At 43.5% G+C, this 22,161-nt stretch overlaps 1 protein-coding gene across 3 annotated transcripts in view; it reads right to left on the reverse strand.

Annotated features, from left to right (window-relative positions):
- MICU1 (mitochondrial calcium uptake 1) overlaps window positions 1-22,161 on the reverse strand; it is a 221,071-nt gene that overhangs the window by 183,706 nt on the left and 15,204 nt on the right. For 2 of the 3 annotated variants that reach the window (XM_075935002.1, XM_075935003.1), the window contains exon 2: window positions 1,280-1,441. The exons of the other annotated variant lie outside the window; for it this stretch is intronic. In XM_075935002.1, coding sequence (XP_075791117.1) covers window positions 1,280-1,441 — 162 coding nt within the window. The remainder of the gene's footprint in view (window positions 1-1,279; window positions 1,442-22,161) is intronic. 3 annotated transcript variants of the gene reach the window in all.

Consider the following 22,161-nt stretch of genomic DNA (forward strand, 5'->3'; position numbering starts at 1 on the left):
CATTTTGACTAAGCACAGTATTTGCACTGTAGTGAGCCTGAACATACAGTGATAACAGTGATTCCCCACCGCTTTCACATTTAATTCAAGTGGAAGCTCAGGGATATTTACTGCTTGCTTTGGTTATGTGCCATGCTCTAAATAGAGTCAATGGAAGCTAACTTTTTGACACACTGAGTATTCCTACACACGCTTCACTACTGGATGAACCTCTCTGCTCTAGCAACACCTACAGTCTGGCAAGACCATGGGTGTTGCTAGATCAGAGAGCCCCTGAACCAGATTGCCCCAGCCACAAAGACAGTGTGGCTTGGAGCAGAGCCAGTCTGGCAGGCCAGCAGCTCACAAGGCCAGGCAGCCAGGAACGGGGAGCCCAGCTGGAAACAGGGCCAGGCAGCTGGGAGCAGAGCCCTAGGAGCAGGGCTTGGGGCAGCAAAGCCAGGCAGACAGGCCAGATGCAGTGAAGGAGAACCTGAAGGCCTGAGTTCCCCTGGTCTGGCAAACTCCCTTGTTCAGAACTGCTCAGGTCCCAGAGGTGCTGGACCAGGGAGGTCCAACCTGTATTATGAAAATGTAATTTCATGGTGTCTTACACTGGTCACAAAGTAACCTTAGTGCCTCATCTGAAGCATGAGCAGAAGGAAGTATTTCATGCTACAACTACAGTTTGCACTATACATTTTCAGCTCATAGTACTCAAATTAAATCTAACATGATGCAAGAGGATACATAAATCTCTCAGAACTAAGCAGAAAGTGAGCTTTTTATATATGCTTCAAGTTCATATTTTATGAATCATCAAGTTTCATGAAATAAGTTTATATTCCACTAGACTTCCCAAGAGATAAAAGCACCATATATTACTCAGATATTCTGTCAAAATACATCAACTGCTTCCCAGCCAGTAGGCAGGGCATGACAGCTTCACAGCCCTTCTGTAGCTAGAACAGGAGTGACAACATGTGGAAACCTTGAAGGAGTTGTGTCCAGTATATCCATGTAAGCAAACAATCTAGTCAAGCTTCGGCTAATGTCCCAAACACCCTCAGTCTTATTCTGCTGCATATAGGATAAGAGGTCCTGATGTATGTCCACTTAATAGCTGCTCCCCTCCACACACTGGAACTCAAGGCAGTGATGCTGCCTTGCCTACTCTTTGGTTGTTCTTATGATCAAGGTAAAATTCACTCCTCGTTTTTTCTTCTGGGGGAGTGAGACTCAGCACCAAAATAACAGAAAGTTGAAGTTCTATACAAGAATGAATCCTGAGAGCACTTACCTCTTCCATAGGAGTCCTGCACTTGCTGTTGCTGCAGTTGCTCCTATGAAAGCTGCCATCATAAGTCTTTGCCTGCTTCTGGTGAGATGTGCCATTCCATGGTAACCTCGGGAAATAGCTCCTAGGCCTGCCACAGTGGCAAGAACTCGAAGGCGAAACATCCTAATCAAGTGAGGGAAATAAATTGCTACTGTTAAGTACTGCAGCAAGTGCCACATTACAAAAGCAATACAGTTTTTCATTACTTTCCCCTTCTTTCCTCCAAGCCCAAGAATTGCAAATCTCATCCTTATTCCAGTCCACCAATTTGCAAAGACCACCACTTTGCAAGACTGTCACTACAGCAAAGGAAAGACAAAGACTTCTTGAGAAATGGTCAATGACACACCTGAGTCAACCAAAGGAATCCCTGCAGTGCAACATGAGACACTTCCCTCCAACAAGTATTCACACTAAGGCAACAGACCTGTGGCTGACAAGGGACGTCAGCAACAGTCCCCCTGAATCAGTGTTGAAATTTGTTATTCTGTTGCTATTTAATATATGTATTACTGTAAAAGTGGCTCCTAGAGTCCTTGATCAGAATGAGGGCTCCATTACAATAGCCATGAAACCAACATCAGTGGAAACAATTTTAAATACTATACTGGAAATGGTGATTGAGAAACGTTTGTCCTTTCTACCCAATTTTATCAGTTCATGGAGATCCTTTGTTAGGAACCTTTTTCATCCACCCATCAGTCATTTTCAAAGAAAGAGAGGAGGCAGGCCTCTAAAAGCAGTCTCCAACTAGATACACCCTTCATTTTTAACAAACAAATGAAGCACACAAAATGAACATATTACCACAAATCTTCTGTGATAATTTGTTTTGAAACAAACTATCCCTTTCAGAGAGCTATGGCTACGTTACTTACTGAGTGGTTCTCTAACTGCAGTTACTACTAATTTGCACAAGGCCAGTTGACACAGTTTGCAATCACGATTCAGCCATCTATTTGACTCTCCTTACAGAACTGTTCACTCTAAGTTCTCCAAAACATTTAATATATTAAGAGAAAATATCTGTTCTTTTCTCTTCAACTACCATTATGTTACAGATGGAAATGGGCCGTAGAAGTAAGCACTATAAATTAACACAACACATTCTTCATAAGACACAATCTTAGAAGGCAAGCTAAAAACTAACACAGTTTTAATTTCTTGAAAAAGCTAGAAGGCTCTGTGTTATATTTTAGAAATGACAGGGGAGAAGGGGTTACAGAGCTCAATCGTCAGACTCTGCTCTAAAACGTTATACATCATCAAGTATGTCTTAAAACACAATGTGCGCTTACTTCACTGCCCTGAACAGAAATAGTTGTGCAGAGAAAAATGGAAAACTGAGCTACCCATCTAAATGTTATTAAAATAGTAAAATCAATAAACTTCAAAGGTTGCATCTGAGAACAAGACACCATCCCCAGAAGAGAAGAAGAACAAAAATAGAAACATTTCAAATAAAAATGACTTCCACAGCGTGCAAGCTCAAAAAAGGCACGTCGGAATAAAAGTGTTGTGTTTAGAAAAATCCTTACTGATATAATTCACTCTTATAAAATCTCTCCTGATGGATTAATGTATCAAAGTTCAGAATATGAAAAGGCCTTTATCATATTTTCAGGGAGAAAACCTGTTGAGAAATTCATAATTTCTTAAAACAATTTCATTTTTTCTCCTTAGCTTTTAACATTCTCTACCATTTTTCACAAATGTTTATTGACCCACTCAAGATCAAGACAAAGTGAGAGGAGCTCACAGAAGTCAGTACAAAATGGCACCTGCAGATCCAATTAGCGCAGGGGTGAGCAAAAGGGCCTCTGTGAGCCAGATCCGGCCTGCCAAGTGGGTTGATCTGGCCTGCAGCAGTCCTGCCATTCCCCTACCACCAGGCTAAACAGGGCCTAGGGATGGGGGAGCACACGGCACTTAGAGTCAATCCTGTTGGTTGACTCTAAGCACCACTTGCCAGAAGGCTGGGAGCAAGAGCACATATAGGGAACTTGGCAGGGGGTGGTACGGAGACTTCACGTGCTCCCCCACCCACAGACCACTCAGGTTCCCCATTCTGCCAGAGGCCCCGCCCCTTCCAAGGTGGCCCAAAAATTTCTGAAGTGGCCCCCGGTCAAAAATTATTGCCCACTCCTTAATTAGTGTTTTACAATACAAGCAGCAATACAGTGCTATAGGCCAGCACTGCAGCTTCTCTAAATTGTAAGCTTCTAATAATGAAAACATTAGGACTAGTTTGCAGAAACAAATCTTTGTGTTGTGAGACAGACCCAGATTAGCTGGCTGCCACACACTGATGGAGGAAGCTGGGGCTTGTGTGAACTGCTCTCTTTTCCCTGAGAAAAGGAAAGCCCAATACCTAACTACAGCATAGTCAGGCAGGCACCTGGGGTCAATTAGAGCTTGCTAGAAGCTACAGGCTGATTAGACACCTGAAGCCAATTTAGGCCTGTGGTGCCACTTTAACAGGGCTTCCCCCAGGCAAGAAACAGGGAAGGAAAAGAATGAAGGACAGCACGGAAGAAGTGCTGTGTGGGTATAGGACTGACAAACAGGTACCAAAAGAAAGGTATTGGGAGGGATAGCTTGGGGGCGTGGTCCAGGGAGAAGCTACCAAATTCAGAGTGGCAGTAACCCTGCCTGTTGCCATGGCCTTAAGGTCCCTGAGCTGGAACCCAGAGTAGTGGGCAGGCCGGGTTCCCTCCAACATCTCAACCTCTGCCTTGAGAAGGGAGATCAGAACTCCAGAGGGGATTTTACCCCAAACTTATCAACTAGCTTGTGATAAGTATGGCTCAGTAGGCTGTGGTTCCTGCCTCTAGTAAAAAGAAAAAGGCAGCGTAGAGGGCCACAGAGAGCCTCTGAAGCCAACACTATCCACCAATAATGCAGGACCCACAGGGAATAGCTGGAGCTTTGTTTATGTTTTCTAACTGTGGCGCGCGCGCGCACACACACACACACACACACACACACACACACACACACGTCCCAAAAGCCGGAGTTAGTTTAAATGTATTTATTTTTCCTCTCAAATTACCATAGTATATAGTTATGGATATTGAGATGTCAACTGCTGGTATCAATTTAGGAGGGAAAGCAATATATTGTTCTTAAACACTTACATAAAACCATAACTACGCAAGGCATTTTTCCAGTGTAAAAATATATAATTCCTGCCTAAATAGTTTAGTCTGAAATCAGACAAACATGAAACAACAAAAGGAGAGCGATGAGGGTTAGTAAAAATAATGAACAAATCATGTCACTTCTGATTCTTTCAAACAGAGTGAGGTGTGGCAAGAGAGGAGGAATAGGCAGCACTGGTGTAGAAACCAAGGACAGAGTAGATTTTCATAAAGAGAAGATTTGAGGGAGCAGCATAGAATAAAGGAGGCCATTCCAGCTGTATGGAGCAGTGTTAAGAGAAACCATGCAGATTACAGTAGACCATGGAAGCCCAGGGAACGAGAGGAGAAGACAAAGCTTTAGAAGAAGAGATATAAAATGAAGTCATGGGCAAGACTGCCCAGACTTTTGAAAAGGAGCATGAGGCATTTCAACTTTATATGTAAAGAGTCAGCCTTCAACAGATGTGTGATAAAGACAGCTTTGGATTAATGGATTCTTTGTAGACTGAAACGAGGAATATTGTGGCACCACAGGACTCGTCTAGACTATGCTGAATTTTCGAAAGAATATGCAAATTCTGCAAGAATTTGCATAGCTTCTTCTGATCTCATTTTCGAAAGAGGAGCTTTTGAAAGTGAAAGTAGTCGGGACTTTTTTTTGGCAACCCCCCCTTTTTTGAAAAGCTGCGTAAACCTCATTTTTTGAGGAAGAGCGGCTTTTTGAAAAGGGGGGGGGTTGCCCAAAAAAAAAAAAAAAAAAAAAAAAAAAAACCTGTGTCCCACTACTTTCACTTTTGAAAGTGAGATCAGAAGAATCCTCTTTCAGATCCTCTTTCGAAACTTCAGCATATTCTAGACATAGCCTTAAAGACTAACAATTTTATTTGGGCATAAGCTTTCATGGGCTGGACCTCGCTGCGTCAGATGAATCAAGTGAAAACTGAAGTTTAACAGATATACAGAGATGGGTGTGTGACATTATTATGTGGAACCATTTATGTAACATGATCTTAAAAGGTATATGCAAGACAAATGCCAGTCAGACGTGCAGACAAAGGTTTTCAAACTATTGATATCAAACATCAGATTTGAAGGCAACTTCATTGGGAAATCAAGCAGTGAGATTCATCTGTGATTTCCTCATCTTAGGTCACAGATCTGCAACAAGGTGGCTCAAGATACAAAGGTTATTCTAATTATCCCCTAAATTTCAGATTTATGGGCAACTTCGATAACATTTAGTATTTCCTCTAACCATTGAATCTGAATAGTTATTTTATGTTCATCTATAAACACCAGCCAGAAAGTAAACTATTTTGGCATTAATGTTGTTTTATATATTCCTTTTTAAAAAGAACCTTTAAATTGATAATAAAAACCTCAGTGAAATACTGTATGCAACAATGGCTATCAGGTATCATTCCACAAATCTTTCACATGCACTGCATAAAGAAGAATGGCCTTCATTTCAGATTCAAACTGATTCCATCCCACACATTTAAATTCCTACTTTCTCTTGGGAACTGTTGCCATTACATATGCAAACTCAGAGAAGTTATACAAGTGCTATTTTTTTCTAAAAAATTAGTAACAAGTTAAAAAGTCATCCACCATTTTTCTGTCCCCTGATTTAGGTCTCTCTCCCTCATTCCAACTGTATAAGACAGAACTGTGAAAAAGCAGGCACCAGATAGTCACTTTTTTCACTATCATTACAAAATGATCTTAAGCCTTCCATCAAGAAAGTTTGGGGAGAAATGAGAAGGAAGCCTTATGTTAATGTACCATTATGGCTGCAATTCTGCAATGCCTAAATTTTTCAGAACTATCCCACTTGCATACAGTAATCTGTTACTGATAAACTGTTATGTTTATACAAAAGAGCATAGTATAAATTTGCCTGACAGCATCAGCTAGATGCTAAACCAAAACACTTCCCACATTAACTCAGTTTCAGATACATCTACCTTTTTAAAAATTGCTCCTTTGGGACTCAAGTTTTACATCCCTATTCTGTAATACAAATCAACATAGGATACTATTATGCTGAATGGAAAAAAGACTCAGCCACATTATTAGCATTTAGAGGAGATAAACCCAACGGATTTACTCCAAACCTCTGTTCAGAAGGACCCAACAAGTACAACTGAAGTCTACATTTAATTCAAGGATTTTCCTAGGTCAAAAGATATATCTCTTGTAGATAAAAGACAACTACAGCTACTTGTACTGTCAGGAGGGTACGTCTAGACTGCAAGCTTCTTTTGAAAGACGCTTTTTTGAAAGAGGTCTTTCGAAAAAGCTTCTTTTGAAAAAGAGCATCTACACCTCAAAACCGGATAGAAAAAGCCATCTTCTTTTTTGAAAGAGAGGGTCCAGAATGCATGGACGCTCTCTCAAAAGAAAGCCCTGATTATTATTCACAGAATAGCCACCAGGGCACCTGTGCTTTTTTTGATTGCCTCTTCTTTCAAAACATGTCCCTGTTCTATGTCCACACACGCCTTTTTACAAAAGAGCTCTTTCGAAAAAGGCGTTCTTCCTCATAATTTGAGGTTTACTCATGTCACAAATAAAAACCTCTGCATTCTTTTGATTTATTTCGAAAGAACGCAATTGCAGATGAAGTTTATTTAAAAAAGGGCAGTTTTTTCAAATAAACAATGTAGTCTAGACATACCCCAAGAGAGGAATATTTTGTCACTAGCAGAAAAACCAAATAAACTAACTTAGCGGAAGACTAAGAGTTGTAGCATTTTCTCAGTAATTAAATATCAGCTCTATGAACAAAACTGATTCCATACAAATCTTATATTTACCACTAAACATGTTTCTCATAGCAAGAATGCATTCTTTAGACAGAAAGCTGACCTTTGGAATTCTGGAAATATGTACCTAGTTAGTTGCCCCGTGGTTCAAGTTAAAACAGAACCACAACAATTTGTCTTTCATCCTTCATACTTTAAATCCCCCACTACACGCAATCTCCTTCCTGAGCACTAAACAAGGTGATAAAGCATCTGATTCTGATCTAAATCATGCCTACTATGGACACCAACCTATCCTAGGAGCAAGCTGGTTTTCAACCACACTGAAGTTGTTATAATCAGGTCCAGGGCCTTGATTCAAACACTGAGGTTGGATTTGACCAACATTGCTTTAATGTATCAGCAGCTATTACACAATTTTGAAGGATATGGTATGCTAATTCAGTTCATCAAAGTTATCCCTTGTGTGGGGATTCTCAAGCTGCTGAACACTATGTTTACTGGCTGAAGGGGTGACATTCATATGCATCAGAGGTCAAACTAGAAACTCTCACATTCTGAATAATGTACCACCACAAGACCCAGTACTGTCTCCAGGAGTGATATGGAGCAATTCAGAAGTTTGCATGTGCTGATGATTTGGCACTTGCATCTCAGGCCCACATGTCTTGAAGTGACTCTTATACCAGACCTTAAAATAATGGAATACTGCTTTCAAAAGTGAGATCTGAGACTAAATCCAGGCAAGTCAATATTCTCTATTTTCCACTTTGACAACAGAGTCAAATACTCTGTCGAGTTTTGTGGTGAAACTGTGCATTATGACACACAGCCAACATCTTAGTGTCATTCTTGATAACCCATTGATCTTTCATGATCACCTCAAGAAAGTAGCTTCTATAAGAGGAGTGGGCCATAATTTCTGATGCGGGGCCACTAAGAATTTGTTAAGTGGTCAAGGGTTGTATTTGTTAAGTGGTCAAGGGTTTGGGATTGAGGTTGGCTGCAAAAAGGAGTTTGTGATAAGGGATCTGGAATGGACACAGGGGGAAGAAGGAGGTTGTGACCTGGGGTAGGGAACTAGGGTGCAGGAGAGGGTGTAGTGTCTGGGAGGGGATGAGAGTGCAGGAAAAGGGGTGCAGAGGGTTTGGGTTAAAAGGGATAGGGATGAAGATGAGGGGCAGAGGGTTGGAGGAAGGGAGGGGCTGGGATGACAGAGGCAGGCTCTGGCTGGCAGGCACTTCCCTGGGCAGCTCACAGACAACAACTCAGCTGATTCCTCAGCCAAGGTCCTGCCTTCCACGCACCTGGCACCAGCTGCAGGAGTCATGTTTAGCTCAGTCTGCACACTGCCAGCCCATAGAAAGCCTAAGTGCTTCGCACATTGCCTGTCCTGCAAACAGACAGCTCGCACTGGCAGGGAATTGGCCAATGGGAGTTGAAGGATTTTGCTCACAGTGGACACAGTGTGCAAAATCTCTTTTCCTCTCCCACTGGGCTTGCAGCATTCAGAGAAGTGTTCTGAGTGCCAAGCAATAACGGGGCAGGCAGGGAGCCTGATGGAGGTTCCCATGAGCCAGATCCGGTGGTTTGGCAAGCCAAATTCAGCATGCAGGCTGTATTTTGCCCACCCCTGCTCTAAAACGAAGACTCCCACTAACATTATTCAGAAGTAGAGGCAGTCCCCGACTTACGCGGATCCGACTTACGTCGGATCCGCACTTACGAACGGGGCTCTCTCGCCCCGGAGCTCGCAGGCAGCGGTCCCGCCACCTCGACCTCCGGGGCGAGAAAAGCTGCTCCCGGTGCCTCTGGTCTGCTGGGGACCGTCTCCAGCAGACCAGGGGCACCGGGAGCAAAGCTGCAGCCGCAGCGGGTTCCCGCTCTTCCGAGGCTTTGCTCTGGCAAAGCCTCAGAGGCGCGGGACCACGCCGCGGCTGCAGCTTTGCCTCCTGGTGTCTCTGGTCTGCTGGAGACGGTCCCCAGCAGACCAGGGACACCAGGAGCAAAGCCGCAGCCGCGGCGGGGTCCCAAGGTGCGGCACCCCACTGCCACTGCGGCTTTGCTCCCCGTGTTCCTGGTCTGCTGGGGGGCGGGGGGAGCGCAGCTAGTGTGCCCCCCCCACAGCAGACCAGGCTTTTGTTGTGGACCCTGGGGCAGAGCAGCTGGGGCGCTGCCGGTTGGTCCTGCAGCGCCGCTCTGGGCACTACTGGACCAACCCGGCAGCACCCCAGCTGCTCTGCCCCAGGTGTCCTGATTCAGCCACTGCTGGTCAGTTTCAGCAGCGTCCTGATTCAGCCGCTGCTGAAACTGACCAGCAGTGGCTGAATCAGGACGCCTGGGGCAGAGCAGCTGGGGTGCTGCCGGGTTGGTCCAGTAGCGCCGAGGAGCGGTGCTACTGGAGCAACCCAGCAGCACCCCAGCTGCTCTGCCCCAGGTGTCCCCAAGTCAGCCACTGCTGAAACTGACCAGCGCTGACTACAGGAAGCCCGAGGCAGAGTTGCTCTGCCCCGGGCTTCCTGGAATCAGCCGCTGATCAGTTTCAGCAGCAGCTGACTTGGGGTTCTTAAGTTGAATCTGTATGTAAGTCGGAACTGGTGTCCAGATTCAGCCGCTGCTGAAACTGACCGCCAGTTCTGACTTACATACAGATTCAACTTAAGAACCCCAAGTCAGAACTGGCGGTCAGTTTCAGCAGCGGCTGAATCTGGACGCCAGTTCCGACTTACATACAGATTCAACTTAAGAACAAACCTACAGTCCCTATCTTGTACGTAACCCGGGGACTGCCTGTAAGTGGGAAGAAACTTGGGATCAACTGGCCAAGTGTTAGGAATATCAGCCTTGGCCTTAGTGTATTCAGTTGCTGAATAGGGATGTTAGCTATTGTGTAACTGAATGGTTATGTAACTGCCTGATATCTTAGTGGTTACACAAATATTCAATAGTCCCGGGGCTGGATCTGGCAGCCAGTGGGCTGATACAGAGGCAGCAGTGCAGGGCGGCAGCAGCCCCTGTCTATAGGGGGTCAAAGTGGGACGCAGAGCATCCTCTGTCCACAGGGAGTTCAAATCGCCCGCAGACAGGAGCTGCTTCCACGAAACAATCTCCGCCTGCGGTGGGCCCAGGCTCGCTGCAGGCAGAGGCTGCTCTGTGGATGCAGAACAAAAGCTTATCAGTCGACTAGTCCCTTGACTAGTTGATTCCTCTGCTCTTGTTGCCTCTGAGTCAGTAGGGGGGGGGGAGCAGAAGCCAATGCTGGGAGGAGCCGGCTTAAAAGCTAGTTCCTCCCAGCACCATCTCCGTACGGAGCAGAGGGTAGCAGGCACTGTGCATGAGCCGGGAATCAGTTGATTCCCAGCTCGTGCCCAGTACCAGATGCTGCACCTCTTGGCTTGAAAGCTGGCTCCCCGTGTGTATCAGCTCCGGACGACCCCCTATCAGAGTGGAGATGGGAGGGGCAGATCTAGTGCTTGTGAGGAAACTGCTTAAAGCTAGCTCTTCACAGGCACCAGCTCCCACTTCCCCCACCTTGATGTCTGTGATACAGAGGCAGCAAGGGGATGGGGAAATGCTTGTAGTCAACAAGATTAACCAATAAGCCTAGGCTTATTGATTAATCATATAGTCGACTACACATTGACATCCCTATTGCTGAGTACCATGTACCTGTGTGGACCAGAAAGGTCCATACCCAACTTGTGAATAAGCAATCAAATTAGACCATGAGAATCATCAAGGAAATTTACACTTCTACTGTGGTTTTCTGCATTAGCAAACATCAAACCTCCCAACTATACATCAAAATACAGACACAGTATGAGAACTAAAACATCCAAAGACTACCTAGAACTTTCCTTTCAACAGATCAGACAACATATCCCTCTTCTCAATGCCTGAAACTGCCCAAGCCACAATGGACTACATGTGCTCACTTCAGCTACGTCTACACTGGCATCCCTTCAGAAAAAGGGATGCTAATGTAGCATGTTGGAATAGGCAAATCCGCGGGGGATTTAAATATCCCCCTCAGCATTTGCATTAACATGGCTGCCGCTTTTTTCCGGCTTGGGGAAAAGCCGGAAAAAAGCGCCAGTCTAGATGTGATTCTCTGGAAAATAAAGCCTTTTCCGGAGGATTTCTTATTCCTACTTGAAAGAATGTAGACACAGCCTTCATGTGTCTGCATCCAACCGAGAAATGGAGAAGTGTCCGGGTCTCATCTACCATGCCAAACAAATACATTATTTCTGAACCAACAAGGCACCCTCCAAGTTTCAACGTGCCATGCAGATTATGGACCATGCTGAAGCACATCTGAAGTGTATTCAAATCAGCATGCCCTGATAAAATTAATCAAATGTTACTTCAGAAACTAGATGAAGCAATCTCAGAGCAGTTAGTAATATTCTTTGAGAGCTCCTGGAGGATGGGAGAGGTCCCAGCAGACTGAAAAAGGGCAAGCATAATCCCTATGTTCGAAAAGGAAGGTCAAGGAGGACATGGAGAATTATAGTCCAGTCAGCCTTCCCTCCACAACTGGAATAAATTATTAATTAATTTGCAAGCATCTGAAGGCTAGCAAAGTTATAAGGAATAGTCAGTATAGGTTTGTGTAGCCAGACAGCCCCCCCCATCTCAAACAATCTTGCTTGCCCTCTGAGATGTCTGTATACAGAGCAGAGAAGGAACAATAAGAAAATCAGCATAGCCATTAAGCTTTGATCTGCTTTGATGCGAGACCAGGATATGCGAGTTTTGCTGACTCTGAGTAACAATTAAGGAAATAAGCTAAGCTCGAGGCTGCAAGAAGTGCCCGGCTGGCACCCATGTTGATTCGAACACACACAGTCCCTGGGAGAGGAATTTCCCACTGAGAAAAAAATGTCCAGTACTTCCAATTTAATCATCTCAATTCTCTCTAACAAGTGTAAATTAAGTTCACAACTCCCTTGTAAGAACTGGTCTCACAAAAGACAGACCAGCATCATTTGGCATTACAGATAAGAAAGAGAAAATACGTGACCCAATGGGTATATAAGATGGGTCCAGCACACAGTCACTTTGAGTGTCAATCTACCATTTACCTGCTGGTCGGGTTAGGTGTTTGACCTCCCGAGGTCCACGGGGATGCCCACCTCATATTTTCATCTTTCCGAGGAATTGAGGGACCGATCCTGGCCTGACACGCTGGGACCGAGTGACGCAGAAAGGGGTAAAAATTGTACCTGTATGTGTCCTTTTGTTTTAGTGCATGCATAGAATAGAGCTCTTTAAAGATTAAGCTGTCATTTGGTACCATTATTTTCTATTTTCTATCTTTATTTTCCTTGTAACCATTTTTTTAAAGATATATATATATATATATATATATATATATATATATATATATATATATATATATATATTTGCCAGCAGTTAAGAAATAGAACAATAGCCATTGCAACCATATGATTTATAAGCTTCCTCAAATAAACCTGTAACTATTTAAGCTTTAACCTGACTCCTTCAGTTGCTGTAATAGAACCAAGCACAATTTAAAAGAACTTCAGCCAGTCATAAAGGGACAGATATAGGGAGAGCTTGGGCATTTGGATTTGTGTCACACCCAGGTGGCAAAATCCGTTGGGGCGCTTCTCAGCCTCCCCGAGGCTGCCTGCTGCGAAGGAATTAGGAATTCTAGCAGCTGAAATCTGAAGTGTAATAAGCTCTCTCTGTACACTTATTGGGGCACCCATCAACCTCTTCCAAGTTGCCCACTGCAAGGGACCCCGGTCTCAGCAGTTGAAGTCTCGCGTGTATAGTACACACACATACACACCACTCACTGCCCTGACCGTCGACTGACAGTTTGTCAAGGACAAATCACGCCACACCAATTTAATTTCCTTCTTTGATAGGATTACAGACCTAATGGATGGAGGGGAAGCAGTACTAAGGTTTCTGACACAATTTTGCTTATGAAAATAATATGCAGACCAGGAAAATGTGGTTTAAATGAATTTACTATAAGATAGGTGAACAATAGTTAAAAGACCGTAATTCAAAGAGCAGTTATCATCAATTTGCTGTCAAGTTGGGAGAGCATACCTAATGCGGTGCTGCCAGGGTCAGTTCTGGATTCAGTATTATTCAATATTTCCATTAATGACTTGAATAATGGAGTATAGAACAGGCTCATAAAATCTGTAGATGACATCAAGTTGTCAGGGGTCTCAAGCACTTTGGAGGACAAGTTTAAAACTAAAAATGACCTTGACAAATTGAAGAATTAGTCTGAATTCCACAAGTTGAAATTAAATAAAGACAAGTAAAAAGCACTTAGAAAGGTAAAAATCAAGTGTACAACTACAGACTGGGGAGTAACTGTCTAGATGGTAATTCTGTTTTAAAAGATCTGGGCTGAGGTTATAGTGAACCATAAACTGAGAGTCACCTATGTGACACAGTTGCAAAAACGGACTAATATGAATTTGGTGTATTAATAGAAGTGTTGTAAGTAAGACACAGGAGGCAACTGTTCCACTCTACTCAGGAACAAAGAGGCTCCACCTGCAGTACTGTGTCCAATTCTGGACCAATTTAGGGAGAAAGTCCAGGAGAGAGAAATTAAAACGATTAAGGATTTAGAAAACCTGATCTATAATGAAAGGGTGAAAAAACTGGGAATATTTAGTTTTGAGAAAAGAAAACTGAGGGGCAATTAACAATTAAAGTTAGTCAACTTTCTACTCTCACAAAACCCAACAACCTTGCCCCGCTCCTGCCCCAAAGCCCTCCCTCCATGCTCCTTTCCACCCCCCAATCGCTCATTTTCTCCCCCACCCTCACCCACTTTCATGAGACTGAGGCAAAAAGGATGGTAGCGGGATGGGGTGAGGGCTCTGCCTGGAAGCACGAGGGATGAGGGGTTCAGTGTATGGATGGTTAAAATGTGACTATCTAGCTAATTGTATAGTTGGTACAATTTGTATTGACTATACGATTAGTTGATAAGCGTCGCTCTGCAGCGCCACAGTGAGGGTAGCTCCAGGAGCCAACTTGAACCAGGACTCAGCAGTCCTGGCTCGTGCCAGCTCCGGAGCCACCCGCACTGCAGCTCTGCATTTTAAATGTAGTAAGAACCGCAGGGCTCTTACCACATTTAAAATGTAGAGGTGTAGTGATCAGCGCAAGCTGGGACTGATCAGTCCTGCCTCACAATAAGTCCAGCAGCCCCTGGTGGTGGACAGAGCTATCCACCATGAACAACAGGGGCTGGTGCCAGAGTAACTTCAATTTGCAGTGGCTGGGCTGGCCGTGGACAGAGGCTGCTGCCTGAGCAGCAGCATCCCCTATCTCCCCTGCTGCCTCTGACAGAGGTGGGGGGGGGAGCAGAAGGGGGCAGCAGGCACCTTGGAGACAATGCTGGGTGGAACCTGCTCCTGTCCCCTAACCCTTAATAATTTAGGAATTATTAAGAAAGGGATAGAAAATAAGACCCAGAATATCTTACTGCCCCTGTATAAAACTATGGTACACCCACATCTTGAATACTGTGTACAGATGTGGTCTCCTCACCTCAAAAAAGATATTTTGGCCTTAGAGTTAAGAAAAAAGGGCAACTAAATGATTAGGGGTTTGGAATGGGTCCCATATGAAGAGAAGTTAAAGCAACTGGGACTTGTCAGTTTAGGAAAGAGGAGCCTGAGGGGGGATATGATAGAAGTAGATAAAATCATGAGTGGTATGAAGTTATTTATTAGTTCCCATAATAGAAGAACTAGAAGACACCAAATGAAGTTAACGGGTAGCAGGTTTAAAGCTAATAAAAGAAAGTTCTTCTTCACACAGCACGTAGCCAACCTGTGGAACTCCTTGCCAGAGGAGGCTGTGAAGGCTAGGACTATAATAGAGTTTAAAGAGAAGCTAGATAATTTCATGTAAGTTAGATCCATAAAAGGCTATTAGCCAGGGGATAGAAATCGTGTCCCTGGACTCTGTCAGAGGCTGGAGAAGGATAGCAGGAGACAAATCACTTGATCACTGTCTTCAGTCCACCTGGTGCTGGCTACTGTCGGCAGGCAGGCTACTGGGCTAGATGGACCTTTGGTCTGACCCAATACGGCCATTCTTATGCCTCTCTCTGATAGAGGCAGTAAGAGGTGAGAAGTGACTCATCGAGTCGCTACTTGACTGTCTGATAAGCATTTGCCTATGAGATAGTCGACTAGTCGCTTACATCCCTAGTTCAGTGTACAGGAGGGAACCTCTGAGCTGGGGTCGAGGGGCTCTTCTAAAACTGCTTACCAATACTAAATCTAAAATGGTACCTCCTCTTGTTGGTCAAGTGACTATTTGGTAAAGAAATCTGTTGGTTATTACATCCAGGAATAGCTGGGTCCTACCATTATTAGCAGCACTTACCCCTCAATCTATATCTGGGAGATTATAGGAGACTTTAATCACGCAATTCCCAGTATTGTTTATTTAATTAAAAGTATTTAAAAGGAAACAATCATTGAATGGATACATTTAGCATGAGACAACATCTAATGTGGGAATGAAACAGTGTAGACAGTTAACTCTGAAACCTGTTTTTGTCCAATTTTTGAACTTATCAATAAGGTGCATAGGTATTTATTTTCCTATTTGGCATGTACGTGATAATTATTTTTCACATTTTAATTGGTTTTAATTTTCTGATTTCGTAAGTAAAAAATTAAGCAACTTCCAAGATTTCTTAGTATGCTATACAATAGCTTTGACTGGCTCTCACGTTCATATCCACTGATCAGTCACATACCTCTTGAAAACAGTCCAAGTGTCCAAAATATCCAACTACTGATCATTCAGAAAGAAAAAAAATCTGTGTATTAATTTCGTAACTAATTTGGGCAACAATCATTGATGCCACTTCTTTTGCTAAAGCAATGCTATTCTCATAGTACTTGATCTTTGCACCACTTAATAGTAAAAGCAAAAGATGAAGGAATGTAAACACTGTTTCACAAACAATCAGAAAGTAAATCCAACTACAAAAAAGAAACTGAAAGGGATTTGATTTTCAATGTCCAAACTTAGAGAAATGCAGAGTAATAAAAATGATATTTTTAGCTTTAATCATCTAAGGTGGTGTTAGTAAATACTACATAGTATTTACCATATGCAATTCTGCAGATGACCTTTTCCATTTTAAAATAGAGGGAAAGCAGTGTTTAGCCAGCAAGGAGAGTTCCCTTGCCCACTTCCCAAATATTTTCTGGCTTCTATTTAGACTAAAACAAAACTTGTGAACAAGTGATAGGAATGGGAAAAACAAGATCTCCAAAGCCCAGCAACAGAGGAAATCAAACAAAAATTACTTTAAGATACATATCTCAATTGTTAGATGGAAACAAATAGTTACATATAAAGTAAAATCATAACATTCATTCTAGAAATCTAGAGTCTAATTTTAGATAACAAGATACTCTCAAGTCTTACAGTAATGTTCATCCAAAATACTCTTTATCACTTTACAGCCAGGTTAAGTGTGATCCTCTTTCATGCTGTCAGCTTGTTTTCTCATTGAAAGACCTATTGTTTGATTTGATTCATAAACAACACAGTCCACTCATTTGTTTATTCCTGTAGACTTCCTCTTTTGCGTAGCCTTCACAGTCTCTCAGTCTACATGTCTCAGTATGCAGACCGACAGGGACATCCTTAGGATTTATGGGACCCTAGGTAGTACTGTTAAACTGGTGCCCCTATTACTGACGACAGTCCCAGGCGGGAGGGTTCACAATTTTTTTTAGAGATGTGATTTTATAATCTACAGCAACGCACTAATGAAATAGTTTAAAGTTTGCTTTTTTGCTTTAAAACTAAGGTCCTGTAGACTAATACAATAAATTCAGAAACAGACTGTGTACACATAGGATTGCCCAATGCCTGTTAAATGGCTTCATTATTACTTGAATTGCTCTTTCACAGGATCAGTGTTCTGCTAATAGGTCTCACAGGCTTTTTCAGTTTTACGTTAACTAGATCCTCTCTGAAGGAAGCAAAGCCACAGAACAGAGTGATCGGGTGGACATAAAAAAAAATCACTGATGCCCCAAATTTTTGGGAGCCCTAAGCAACTGCATATTCTGCGTATGGGTAAGCATATCCCTGCCAACAAGCATGCCTTGTGAAGCATACACTGAAGAATATACAAAATCGCCAGACAAGTGTCTTCCCTCCTGCCTGAAAGGATCATTTCTGAAAAGTCACCTACCTATTGACCTGCCTTAGCCTTAAGACCTTAATAACATTGATCTGTAAAAACAACATTATTACAGATACAATATTCTTTGAATATTAGCTGTACATATAGTTCATAATGAGGATTACAACAGTGAGCTACTGGCTTTTGGTAGAGACATCACCTACCACTCTTGGTTCAACTATTATGCAGTTATCTAAACCAGGAGATGCCTATAAAACCTTATGCACACCACATGTCCTCTGCTAGCTGATAATAAGAGGTCCCAGAGTCACCAGAACCCCCAGTGATCTAGCTAGCACCTTTTCCCTTTTAGGCAAATGGGAATCCTATCACCACAAGTGTCCTTGCAACTCCTAGGTTCAGAAGCCATGCTTTGATGTTTCTATGATATTTTCTACACTCTGGATAATCTCATCAGAATCTGAAAACAAGAGTTAAATTGTAAAATCTGCAAGTGTCTTCAGTTTTATGAGTCAGTGATTGGCTATGCATTCAAGTGGAAGAAAACAGGTCCCTCACTAAATTACAACGCCGAACTCCCAGCATTTTGACATTCCAGCTATAAATTATGTGAATAATCAAACTTTTTCAGACAAGAGCTATAAAACATTAACATAAAGCTCTCTGTAGAATCAAGAACATGGATAGGCCTAATTACTTAGTGCATTGTGTTTTGACTGGGAGTATTCTGAAGCCAACACCAAGCACTCTGGCTTTTACAAAGTCATCAGAATATACCATATCACCCTTAGCACAGTCAGAGAATGAGAAGGCCTACCTCCCATGAGCTATTCAGATTTTGTAGCATGCAAGCCTTTAGTTTCAAAAAAGCAATTTCCACAACATTAAAAGCATACAACAGAGACTTGTTTTAGACAAACAACTGAGATATGAAATGCCTCCATTCATCATATTAGTCTGTTACTTCAAAAGCCTTACAGCCCACAGACAGATATTCAAATAACTTGAATGTGCAATTTTATGCCCAATTTTAGTGCCCCTGAAGGTTCCAGAAACAGAAGGGAAATAAAACAAACACTCATTGAAAAAACATCTCATTTTAAGACGTTCTTGGGGAAGGAAGCTAATAAACAACCTTTGAACTTTTGAGACTGGGAACACTGCTAAAAGATTAGTACTGGTGGTCAGCCACTGATGGTGGAAATCCCCTGTATAGTTAAGATTTTTTTTTTTTTTTTTTTTTTAATTAAAGTGTCTTGCATGTATACAGCCTCACAGGAACTTTGAAAATGTTAAGATGTTATAGGAAAAACAGGAGCCAAGAGCTTGCCTGCAAGGAAATTTAGACAATCCTGAACGCATCTGGGGCACATACAATAGCCATTTCATAGGAGATTCATCCTTAGAGGGTACATTTGGGTAAATACCATGGTAGGTGAGATCATGGGGGGTAAGATCTAAGTAACCTGGCAATTACAACTAACTGACCTTGCACACAGAAGTAATTCTAGCTGTATGCATATTAAACAGCTGTCTAGAACAAATTTCTTCAGTCACCGATTCCCTCTCTCGTCAGCAACAGCAAATGAGGACTGGCAGAGCTGTCCAAGGAGTGAGGGAGGGAGTCAATTATCAGCATGGGTTCCAAGGAGTAGAAGCAGCCACTGCCCCATCTCTAGCACCAATACAAACACGTGGCATGATCCCTGTGGCACCACAAGCAATGATAGGGCTTTGGCCTCAAGTACAGCAAACAACCAAACTCCATGTCAGTGCCTAGCCGGCATCTTCTACTCTATGGTTGGCCCCTTCAGGCCCTGCTGCCCACACAGCCCTCAGCCCCTGTTCTAGTCACTACCATCACCCTGATTTTGCACTGTAACCACCACTTCAACTCCACTCTCTTTAGGCTCTGAAGCAGGGGTCTGCAACCTATGGCTCTAAAGCAGAGCTGCTCACCATGTGGCCCGTGGGCTGCCTGGGGCCTGTTTGTTTGCAGCCTGAAGTGCAGTTTGGATTTACGTGGGGTCAACACATGGCCGGGAGCCAAAACAAAAAAAGTAGTCAATATAATGCTCTTCTGTTGATATGTGTTTTAGTAATTAAGTTCCTGGACTGTAATTGCTCTTTAAAAGTGCTGTCATATGGGTGGAAATCACGTAAATACTGCATTTTACTAATATCAGCAAACCAACTTAAAGACTGCTGACTCACCACTGGTGGAGGAGGCGATGGCTCGGGGGAACACTAGGAGCTGGTCACTTCTAGCAGCAGACCCTGCTCACACTGTGGTACTGGGAAACTGTTATGCTCTTTTTGATACAGGAGATAAGGAATCACCCCCTACAGCTGAGGAGGAGAAGCTTCATACCCCCAAGGCTGGGAGGTCTGCTGCCATCACTGCAAAGAGGAAACGTAGGGTAGTGGTGGTCTGAGTCTGTGTTCTGAGGGGGACGGAAGCACCCATCTGTCGCCCTGACATGTCATCTGGGGAGGTATGCTGTCTGCCGGGGGCCCATATCTGAGATGTTACGGAGGCACTGTCGAGGATTATCTGGCCCTCTTAACTACTATCCCATGCTACTCATCCATATGGGCACTAATGATACTGCAAGGTCTGATAATGAACAGATCGAGAGTGACTACAGGGCTCTGGGAGTAGGGTAAAGGAGTCTGGAGTGCAGGTGATACTCTCTTCAGTCCTTCCTGTCAATGATAGGGGCCCAGGCAGAGACAGGTGCATCCTGGAGGAAAATGCCTGGCTGAGAAGATGGTGAGAAGAGGGCTTTGGGTTCCTCTACCACGGGATGCTATTCCAAGAAGGACTGCTAAGTAGGGATGGGATTCAAGGGGAAGACCGTATTTGGATGCAGACTGTCTAACCTAGTGAGGAGGGCTTTAAATTGGGTTCAACGGAGGCAGGTGATCAAAGCCCACAGGTAAGTAAGTGAAGAACATGGGAGACCTGGGATATGGATCAGAAATGGGAGGGAGTGTGGGCTATAATAGCAGAGAAAAAGGAGGGGCCAGGCAGAACTAGGAGGCAAGATCAAATCAGTATCTTAGATGACTATATACAAATACAAGAAGTATGGGTAGTAAGCAGGAAGAACTGGAAGTGCTAATAAATAAACACAATTATGACATCATTCGTATCACAGAGATGGGTGGGATAATATAAATGATTGGAATATTGGTATAGAAGAGTACAGCTTACTCAGGAAGGATAGGCAGGGAAAAAAGGAGGAGGTGTTGCCTTATATATTAAAAATGTATATACTTGGACGAGGTAGAGATGGACATAGGAGACAGATGTGCTGAGTCTCTGGATTAGGCTAAAAGAGGATAGGACAAGAAACAATGGGATTAAACTTCAGCAAGGAAGGTTTAGGTTGGACATTAGGAAAAACTTTGTAACTGTGAGAGTGGTTAAACACTGGAAGGGAGGTTGTGGAATCTCCATCTCTGGATATATTTAAGAGCAGGTTAAACAGACATCTATCAGGAATGGTCTAGATCAGGGGTGTCCAAACTTTTTTCAAAGAGGGCCAGATTTGAAGAAGTGAACATGCGTGAGGGCCGTCCCCGCACTCTCAGCCCCAAGGTGGAGGGCCCGCGGGGTCGGAGGCGGGCGGAGAGCACAGGGCATGCCGGTCTCACGGCGGCCCGGGGGCAGGGCGAACCCGCAGCCGAGCGGGGGAGTGGGGCTGCGGACGTGCCCTACAGGGCAGGCTCTAGGACCGCGGAGGCCATGGGCGGCGGCGGCGCAGCTGGAAGCGGTGCGCTGAGCGCGCCAGTTCAAAAGAGCGCCGGGGAGCCGGGAGAGGGGGAGGAAGTGGGGGCCGTATTAAACCGGAACACGGGCCGCAATTGGCCCGCGGGCCGGACTTTGGACATGCCTGGTCTAGATGGTACTGGGTCCTGCCATGAGGGCAAGGGACTGGACTCGATGACCTCTCGAGGTCCCTTAGAGTTCTAGTGTTCTATTATTCTATGAAATGGGGCCTGTGTGTTGTGTAGTCTTACCTTAATCTTTGTATTCATGCCCATCAGCGTGCAAGAAGCTATTTGCATATACATGCAAAGATATATGCAATCACAATTAAGTTGCAGCCTTCAGCATGTGCTATGAGTATCCTTGTGGCTCCCACGGCTTCCAAAGTTGAGTAGCCCAGCTCTAGAGCCAAATATGGCTCAGTGCAGAACCAAATATAGTTCTTTTGTCATTCCCAAAATACACACTATTTTTTAAATTAAATTGAAAAATTAATTCCAAATGTTAAAAATGTGTAATTACTCATGTCAAGATGATTTTTTTTGTGTATTTCACCTTTAACTGTTCGTTTTAACAACCATCCATCCATCCTCTCCACTCATGAGAGTCATGCATATTCTCTTTTTATTTGATTGGTCAAGAAAACTTTCCCTCATCATACGTGATTATGAACTCTGTAAACCCTTAACAGTAAAAATGGTGAAGAGAAAGAGAGATGCCAAGTACAGAAATTTTCAAAAGGAGTAGACAGACTTGTATGTATTTATGGATAGGTCTGGATCTCCACACTGTCTCATTTGAAGTGAAAGACTGTTCACAAACAAAAACAAACAAAACAAACAAAACAAACAAAACAAACAAAACAAACAAAACAAACAAAACAAACAAAACAAACAAAACAAACAAAACAAACAAAACAAACAAAACAAACTTCAAGGCAAAACATGAGTTATTTCCTACAA

Source organism: Pelodiscus sinensis, chromosome 8 (assembly GCF_049634645.1).
Source record: "Pelodiscus sinensis isolate JC-2024 chromosome 8, ASM4963464v1, whole genome shotgun sequence".
In the NCBI taxonomy this organism is placed as follows: Eukaryota; Metazoa; Chordata; order Testudines; family Trionychidae; genus Pelodiscus; species Pelodiscus sinensis.